At 36.3% G+C, this 9,876-nt stretch overlaps 1 protein-coding gene across 5 annotated transcripts; it reads left to right on the top strand.

Annotated features, from left to right (window-relative positions):
- Positions 1-203: 203 nt before the first annotated feature.
- LOC112511873 (protein TRIGALACTOSYLDIACYLGLYCEROL 1, chloroplastic) lies at positions 204-4,764 on the top strand. 5 transcript variants are annotated; one of them, XM_025117700.1, is made up of 4 exons: positions 204-320; positions 831-931; positions 2,881-2,994; positions 3,569-4,764. In XM_025117700.1, exons 3-4 carry the CDS (start codon positions 2,948-2,950, stop codon positions 4,620-4,622), a joined length of 1,101 nt encoding a protein of 366 aa, XP_024973468.1. In that variant the 5' UTR covers positions 204-320; positions 831-931; positions 2,881-2,947; the 3' UTR covers positions 4,623-4,764. The 5 variants fall into 5 exon arrangements, with proteins under 5 accessions (XP_024973468.1, XP_024973467.1, XP_024973465.1 ...); XM_025117699.1 differs by having other exon boundaries at positions 807-931; XM_025117697.1 differs by having other exon boundaries at positions 204-394.
- The last annotated feature ends 5,112 nt before the right edge of the window (positions 4,765-9,876 follow it).

The following is a 9,876-nucleotide window of genomic DNA, read 5'->3' as shown; positions in this document are numbered from 1 at the left end:
TATAAATTATTTATCTAAACACTCACAAGTATTTATTACTGGTGGAATACCGAAAAACCCTGTAATATTTGTTATTTGTTTATATGAAGAGATATTTGGAACAATATTGTTACATATGGACAACGAAACTGGTCTAATTGAATAATTTTCGTGTTTTGGGTGCATTGTACCCTTTCTCATCCATCTCTGCCGTACTCCGTGCCTTTTTCCTCCGCCGTACTCCCTACTCTCACCGCCGGGGCAGCCGCCGCCGCCCACTTCCATTTTGCCGGCGTACTCTCCGCTTCCTTCCTCGACGGATTCAAATCAGGAAAGTACAGGTATAATTACTGCGATTGCACAGATCAATTCGTACACTCACTTTGTGCTAAACCTTGGTGCGAGTTTAGGTCAGGTTTGCTTCGTTACTCCATGTGCTTTTTCCCTTTTACTTCTGTATCGTACTCCTATACCCAATTAGAGTCCATTTTCGATGATTCTCATAGATTTAAGGAAGTTGTAAGTGTGAACACATTGCATAAGAATCTTTTATTATTGTAATCTGTTTGTGACACGTTAAAATTTACTTTCTAAAATTTGCAAAGCTTAAGGATACATGCGATCATGAACCATAGGATTGATGAAATTATGCCATTTAGGTAAATAAGAATATATTTTGGGAACAAAAAGTTTCACAAGTTCGATTCCAGTTGTGGAGGTGGAGAATGTAATGGGATTAGACCTACATAAATTTCAGGGGAGGATGGCCTGTTGGGCCTTTAGGGGTGCTTTTTTTTACCACTAAGAAGGGAAATTTTGGTTCATAGGCTGTTACGCATACACAATTGCAGGCGGCCCCTCCACTCTTGAGTCCAGTCCTCCAGCAGCGAGCGACATCGTCCACCAGTGAGGCGTGAGCAGTGACCGACGACTCGACGGACGACGGTAATCGGTGAGTTCTTTTGTTCTTTGTTCTCTCCGACTCTGTCTCCGCCGACTCCATAGCAACTGCTTACTGCTTAATTTTCTTGATTAGGATTTAGGTGATTTAGCCTTTAGGTCTAAATTTATGCACTCTGTCTCCGACCCTGTGTAGACTACCTTAGTTCTTGCAAGGTTTCAGTTTCACACAGCAATTTGATTGGTGACTTGTGATGGTGTTTTATCTTCCTGCAATCCTCCTATTGTTTGTCCTTGTGGATTCTGATTCTAGAGATGGGAATTTATTTGCATAAAAAATATAGCATAAGAAGGCAGGTTTTCTTAGATAAATATATCATTTGTGCAAACCATAGAAGGTCCGGTCGTTTGATTGAGTCTTAAGGGCTTTTACTAGGCTCTGAAAGACCAGGTGAAACCCCATTTCAAGATTACACAAGATCACCAGAAAGATTAGAAGAAAAACAGAAATCTTCGTATACCAACTAAATATAACTAAAAATTGAAACTCTCTCACTGATTCACTGAGTTTCATAACCCTGAAAATTGTGTTAGATACATAGAAGTGTTTGTATGTGTGTGTGTGTGTGTGTGTATATATATATATGTATGTATCTATCTGAAAAGGGTGTTTTTTGTTTTGCCTTATTTCTTTCAAAAAACAAATTCTGCAAAAGGGTGTTTCTTCTTCTTGCTCTTCAAAAACCCAGAAAACGCCAGCTGCAATAAGTGCTTTGGGAAAGTAATTTGAGCAGAAAGCAGTCACTTGAATTGAAGAAAGAACTTAATATATTATAAAAGGGAAAGCAGAGGTTTTGTTTTCCAAGAAATGAATGAAGGAATGGTGGTTTGTTGTTAGACTGCCAAAAATAGTAGTACAGAAGATCAGAAAATAACAATGAATGAATCTAGAAGAGCAATCATAGATGTGAGTATTTAAAGATAAAAGGAAAGAAAAAGGGAATGAAATGAATAAGTAAAGCAAAGGTAGCTAGCAGAAGTAATAAAATACATGCACATATGAATTTAAAGTGCAAGTGTTGATGCATCATGATTATATATAAAATATGATTTATTCTTGATTGTGTTTGGAACTTCTGCATATTTGTTCTCAAGTGGTATCATTAGAAGAAGCAGCAGCAGCTGCTCCTATATATATTTCACATGAGCAGTGGAGCTTAGATGGGGTGATACCAAATTTGCTTCTGAAGCTACTTAATACATGAGCAGTAGTATCATCAATATGCACCTGATCCAATGCTAACACCCATAATTACATATATGATGAGAACGCCATGTTTAATGCGGAAGAGCAACATGGTGATGTTTGATATGATTGAAAATTGACTAAGAAATCAGAACATAAGAAAGTGATTTGGAAAAAGAGTTACAACAATTAGAGGATATTTCTTGATCATGTTTTTGCACCGAATTTTTTGTCTTCTAGAAGCAACACACCGTTGTCAAGTACATTGTGTCTTTGCACCTTAGTAGTCCTAGACATAGGCGGTACATGGGCGTATTGATGGTTTCCATTGGTTTGCTTGTTTGGTTTTAGAATCTTGATTGTGTATGTATTGGTTTTCTTGACTGGTTGTTTTATAATGAAGTTCAGCAGGTGCAGCCTTTATCATTTTGTGGCATCTCATATAGGCAACAAAGTTTAACTTCTACGTTGTAACTTTGGATAGTGTATTTTTGGAAATATATAATATTAGGTCCGACCCCTGCGCTTGGAAAGTTTGTGTTCTGCCCCTGTACATAATCCCCAATCATCTATATTTTTGAATAGTTTTGTGAAAATATGAAATTAGATGGTTATTGAATTTATCTGACAAATCAAACCCTAGATTGATGAACAAAATTAAAATTCGATCCTGAACATTTCGAGAATTGTGGATCAGTTTCTAGATTATATGTATAAATTTCTACATCATGTCTGACTTTGGGAAATTTATGTAGGATTTGGGAGGAAGGTGATTGGATAGCTCATCAGTTGCAGTACACTTGAAGATCGGAGCGCTGAGCCATGCAAACAGCTGCTTATCATTCCATAAACTTTTACCTACCTGGCAGGTATTGATCTATTTGTATGTGTGTTTGTGTGTGTAGTAGCTTCATCTACTTGCTCTGTTAGGGTGCATTTGGTACGTAGACGGAACCAGATTGGAGTGGAAGGCTGGGGTGTGGATGGTTTGGGGGTTTTAATTTGACATGGGTAGTTTAGTGATTTACCAAATTTGTCCCGTCTCTGTGATTTTTGTTCCACCTATTTTAGTAGGAGTCGAACAGAAAAATGCATGTTTGTTCCACTGAGTCATGTCCAGTCGAGTACAATTATCGCACCAAACGTGGGAGAAGACAGTTGTACTGTCAAGTGTACCATACGAATCCTTAAAGAAAGAGATTATAAATTCAATTAAAGTGCTTTTCGAGTTTGAAAGAATTAGCGGTTTTGACAACATCAATGTTTAATTTGTGGTACATATATCAAGTTAGGGCTTAGGAGTTGAATCACTTTCTCTTGAAGTTCTGAAGAATTGATATCTGTTTCGAAGTTGAGAATTATTTGAATTGCATTTACTTTTCGAAATGAGAAACCATTCATTTCTTTTTACTGAAATATTGTGCAATTCATAACAAACTGCAGAAGAGGCTCTACAAAAACATGTGCTTGGACGAACATTAGAAACAAAAATCAAAGTCAGTTTTCTCAGAGACTTAAGCTGATTAAAGGAGTTGAGAATGTTCACAATTTGGGATCTTTTGGCCAAACCAGATTGTTTCTAGACCCTAACAGCTTACCAGTCCATGAAACCAGGGTTTCCACAATCCCTGATGATGGACATTCGCCATCTGTTTGTGTCTCTGAAGATCTTGCAGACACAAACGACAAACCATTTCAAGAATTCGAGCCATTTTTCAGCAAATGGTCTCCTCCTAGATACCTATGGAGAGGGTTATCGGTTTTTATCTTGGCTGGTCAGGTGATAATGAGGATACTTAACGGTAAAATCCACTGGAGAAACACCCTCCAACAGCTAGAAAGAGTCGGTCCAAAATCAGTTGGTGTCTGTTTGTTAACCTCAGCTTTCGTGGGCATGGCTTTCACCATTCAGTTTGTTAGGGAATTCACAAGATTAGGTCTAAACAGGGCTGTTGGCGGTGTACTAGCCCTGGCATTCACACGTGAGTTAAGCCCTGTGATCACTTCAATCATTGTCGCTGGGCGTATTGGGAGTGCATTTGCTGCAGAATTGGGGACAATGCAAGTTTCTGAGCAAATTGACACTTTGCGAGTTTTGGGTACAGACCCTGTAGACTACTTGGTAACTCCAAGAGTCATTGCTTCTTGTGTCGCTCTACCGTTCTTGACCCTTATTTGTTTCACAGTAGGGATGGCATCTAGTGCTCTATTGGCCGATGGGGTTTATGGGATTAGCATTAACATTATCTTGGATTCGGCTCAGAGAGCGCTTAGATCATGGGATATAGTTAGTGCGATGATCAAGTCTCAAGTATTTGGTGGGATCATATCGGTTGTGAGCTGTGCTTGGGGGGTCACCACTTTGGGAGGTGCCAAAGGTGTTGGAGAGTCGACTACTTCTGCTGTGGTCCTTTCACTTGTTGGTATCTTTATAGCCGATTTCGTGCTTTCTTATTGTTTCTTCCAGGGAGCCGGCGATTCTCTGAAGAACCTGTAACTTTGATTAAATACAATCGGTCGTAGCTTTAGACCTTTTTGTCTCTCGATGTTGCTTGTTCTCATTTGTGGGTTGGAGAGCTCTCATACTCCACCCAAAGTTGCTTCGCCCAACTGGTAAAATCTTGTGTTTGTTTCTCGGAGATCATGAGTTAAAGTCCTCTCATGGCCGGAGAGATTTGCTGGTTTTTAACTTCAAGAGTCTCATAGGATTAGTCAAGGTGCGCACGTTGGCCTAGACACCCAACGTTTTCAAAAGGAAATTACTATTGTTTTAGCTAAATGGGTTCTTTGTTATCGTTTCGACTCAATTTTTTGGGTCAATGTACTTGCCTTTCGACCCTATAAATTAGTCTGGATCAGATTGGACTGAAAGAGGCCGGTTCTATTTAGGTTTTGATTCGTTCCGGTCTAATTATATCTCAAATATTTCTAGTCAATTAGGGGTTGTTCACCAATTCTTATCCGGTAAGTGCTGTCGGGATAAGAGTGCTGATCCGAGTAAGGGACCGTTTACCAAACATTTACTCGGTAAGCACTTATCGGTAAAATTTAACACTATCATTTACTTATGGGGTAAGATTTTAATTCATCAAAACGACATCGTATGCAATAATTTACCCGGTAAGCGCTTACCATGGTAAGAGTCGTCGTCCTCACTTACCGAGATTTTTAGTTGAAAGCTAACTTCTCCCATACCAAAAGTTAGGGTATAAGGTGTTTGGCCTTTCCCCTAATCAGTATATGAAGCCTTACATTGACTAATGTAGTAAGACTCTTGTTCCTAGTCTCGTTTTTATCAGGTAAGATTTTTAATCATTGTTATTTATCCGGTAAGGTAATGTGAGTTAGTAAGCGCTTACTCAGATAAACGTTTGGTAAACGGCCTCTAATTGTTGTCCTGGGTAAGAGTGTTTAGCAAATGTTTTTGGTAAGTGTTTACCAACAATAAAATGACTATTATAACCCTATCTGTAATTATATATTGAATAATATGTAATTATTTTTGTTATTAATAGTTTAATGAAAGGGAAAAGAACAAAATGCTTACCATTAAAAATAATACTATTTTACTCTTTTTTCATATGATTAACCGTTAAATAAGAGAATAAAATACAATTTTCATACTTCAAATTAAACAGCAAAATATATTAATAGTCGTTCATACTTAAATACAAACGGAATATGAAATGTTAGTACTAAAAGGAAATTGTTTGTTTTTCATCCTAGACGGTAAAAATTAATTTGAAGCATTTGAAAATAGTTGAGTCGCAATCTAATCCTGCAGATTAGCCATATATCCATTGTCTTGAGAACCCTCCCATTGTATTTAAACGACTTCTTCAATGTCTCTTCCATGTTGCTCTTTTGCAACGAACATGACGTTCTCACCATATTGCATAAACAGTTGATCTTGGATATTACATTTTTTTTTATAAAATTATAGATTGCAAAACAAATAGCTACTACCTCTATTTGTTTTGGATAAGGATAACAAGCTTTCTTCATAATTAGGAATTTTGCTTTTAAGACGCCATATGAACGTTCAATAATGTTTCTAAGTTGTGAATGTATATGATTGAAATTTTCTTCTTTAGTTACCGCACGTCGGTGTCGAAAATCAGCTAAATAATACCATGTATTGCATTACGGAGTAAAAAATCCACGAGTATCGGGTATGTAGCCTAAGAGAGATAATATTTATCTACATTTACAAATATAAATAAAAGAATACAGAAAAATAATAATATTTCACTATTAGGAAAATGATGAAACATACTTGGTGGAGGGAACATAAATTTTGAATTTGGGTCAAATGTAACTTCTCTCAAAACTCTAGCATCATGTACAATGCCTTCACATCCAGCCCAAACATATGTGAATATTAAGACCACACATTGCCAAAACATTTTGAAAGCAATCACCTCTTCCACTTCCTCTATATATTGCTTGTTGATTTATGTATATAGCTGCATGTATCAAAGTTCCATCTAGTGCATCTATAACCCCTCGTAATAAAACCATAAATTATATATAACAATATTATAAGAACTTCTCATGTTTTACAATTTATCAAAACAAATAACATACCATAAATATTTCTTTGAGGTTTCCGACTCTTTCTGATATGTTCAAAGTTCCATTGTTTTACGACTTCTCTTGCGAATTCCATCATTACACATTTAGCACTTCATGAAAACATATATGAATAGTTCGTGTGGAATGTTGAAATCTTCGTTTAACCATTATAAAACGTTCATTATGATCAATAGTAGTTAAAAACATTGTTATCTTCTTTTCAACATTTATACGAGTACTGGATTGCAATCAATTGTTTTGTTTAAAATGGATAAACAAGAGTATATAAGCATTACGAGATAGACGCATCAATTCATGAAATTGTTTATTAGACCCACGTAATAATTCTTGTGTATACGCATGCCCGGTCAAATTTGAAGTGTTATATCTTATTCTTTCTCTTCTTTCTATTCTTGCTTCAGCTCTTTTTGTTAAATACCAATATGCAATCACCATAATCATTATTAATTGATTACAATCCATATAACCTTGCAAATACGAAATACAAAAAACATCGTATTATGTTTCATACATGACATAGATCTTTAACATACAATTAGAACAACAAAAACATCAAGTTAAACAATCAACACTAAAGAGTGATGTAATATCAAACTGAACATATTAAAGTTCCAAAAATTTGTCCATACAGAACACCAAAAAGTGATAAAGTTTCATACTCGTTCATACAAAACATCAAAAAGTGATGAAGTTTCATATTCGTCCATATAATGTCGGTCTAAATACCATATCAATATTAAAGACCCACCTGCTTGTTTTAAGTTAAGTTGGTGTACCGTAAAGTTAACCCATGTCTCACACCTCTCATCCTTCAAACGTAGCCAAATTTTTATATAATCTATGTTTTGGCTAAAAAGGAAAAGTGTGATATCATACAACGAGCTATCTTCCCAACCAAGTTTCTCTAATTTCGACATGCAAGCCTCCATATCACCGTCCTCCGATGGTTTGTCAAAAATGGTTTTCACATGTGTCACCACATGAGCTAACTCATCTTCCCTTACCAATGATTGATCAACTTTTCGTTTTCTGCTTTGAGAATGAGAGGAACATTCTTGTGTTGAGCTAGATGGTCCTTGAGTTGAATTAGGTGGTCCCTGAGTTGAATTAGGAGGTGCTTTATCTGAAATATGAGGTGTTTGTGCGGTATCCAAGCCTTGATCATCAACAACTAAAGGCGGGTTAGAATCATCAGTAACACGCGAAGGGTTATGAGAATTACACCAAGGTCCCCAAGTCCTCATACCCGTGGCCGCCACTCCATCAAAAAATTGAATACAATTAGGATAATGTAGTGGTGCATTCCTCAACTTGTCAGCATATTCCTCAACCGTTTATAAAAAAAAAAGTAAAAGCATATAACTAAAAGAAAAATATAAGGAAATTAAATTAGAAAATCACAAAAAAAAAAAAATTAACCTTTGCCTCTGCCTTCCACTCCTCTTCAGATAGATTAAATGTGTTATTTGTTGGGTTATAGACATTAGTCTAGACCATACAACGTATTTTCCTTTCAAATAATCATAGTGATTCTTTATTTGTCTTTCATTGACAATGAAGTTGTAAGTGTTTTTTAATGTTTCCGCTGTATTATTTTATGGGTGCATCTTAAGGCTACCACCTTGGATTCCATTCATAGACATCTCTTGTAGACAATACTCCAATAAGGTTTTTACTACATTTTCTTTCCAACTAACCCTCGATTTTTTTGGTTCCAATGATTCATCATACAATTCCATACCTATGTCAAAAAGACCAAAACATTTCAAGGTCTTCATCATGTTTTATTATGGGACCGGTGGTTACGACCGATTGTACTTTTCTCCGATTTATGGGACCGGTAGTGTTGGCCAAAAACGGTTCCAGTCGGTCCTAAGCTTTCTCATAACCGGCCATAACCGGTCCCGGTCGAAAATGGTAGGACCGATCAAGGTCCCTCATAACCAGTTATGGGCCGTTGGTCCCGGTCCCAGTCCCAACCGGTCCCGGTATTAAAAAAATAAGTTTTTTTAAATTTTTTAATGATATATATTTTTAATACATTATAAAATTTACAATTGAGTCACTTAAATACACTTTAAAAATGTGTTTTCATATAATTAAAATTACATTGTCTTATAAAAATACATTATAAAATTATTTAAGAATACATTTATTTATAAAATTATTTGAATTTTCGGGCCGGCCCAGCCCATAGCCGGTCCCGGTCCCACGAAACTACCAAAAACCCCAACCGTTTCCGGTTTTCGGTCCCATAACGGCCCCGGGCCGGTCCGATTTGGCCATTACTAGGGACCGGGACCGACTGGGACCGGTTAAGGCCCGGCTCGAAAAACTAGCCGTTTTTTTTAATTATAGCCCTTATGTGACCGTTAGAAGCCGTTTCTTTTTGTATTTTTTTTACCCCAAAACACTATAAATATGTATCAAGTTTGGGAGTTTAACATACTAACTTTCTCTCTTCTTCAAAAACGCAAAAAACGTTCACAATTCTCGGTTTCTCTCTATATTTTGTGAATTCGACTCGTATTAATTTCTTGTTTCCACCTCACAATTCGCATTTCTTTCTCTCTTTGTCTTACAAAATGGCCAGTGAACAACACAATGCATCAAACGAACAAGTTGCCCAAGTTCTCACCGAACACGGACGAAAATCCGATATTTGGAATCACTACAACTTGGTATTTATTATCCAACAAACCCTTTAGTTTAAACCAAATCTATATTTTGGCAAGTAAGATTGCCCAATACGAAGAGCATCACGATTGGGGAAGGTTGATGTCTTGAATGAAAAAAAATTGTTAAAATATTTTGTGAGTATCTTATTTGCTTTTATTTGTGTTGCGGCGTTAAACCCGTATTTAAATATTGTCGGTGTTGAAGTTTTAATTACACAAATATGTGTGATTTTTGGTTTGGATACCGCTACGGATAATTCTTTTTCAATGGAACAAAAACGTTTGTTGAATCATAATTTTCAAGATTTATTTGATCATTACAAACATTTTTACAGAGAAGGAAACCAACAACAAGGCTCTTCAAGTCGTGGGTTTGCGGATTCTAGTTCTTCTTCTAGTGGTCATCAACAAAGTCGTAAAGAGTTGATGATTAATTTAATGAACGAAGTTTTAAATGAATCAAGGAAAAAAAGTCGA

This window comes from Cynara cardunculus (genome assembly GCF_001531365.2).
Source record: "Cynara cardunculus var. scolymus isolate 2C chromosome LG 4, CcrdV1, whole genome shotgun sequence".
Taxonomy (NCBI): domain Eukaryota; kingdom Viridiplantae; phylum Streptophyta; class Magnoliopsida; order Asterales; family Asteraceae; genus Cynara; species Cynara cardunculus.
The sequence above is the reverse complement of the archived record's forward strand: the minus strand, read 5'-3'. Positions and strand labels throughout refer to the sequence as shown.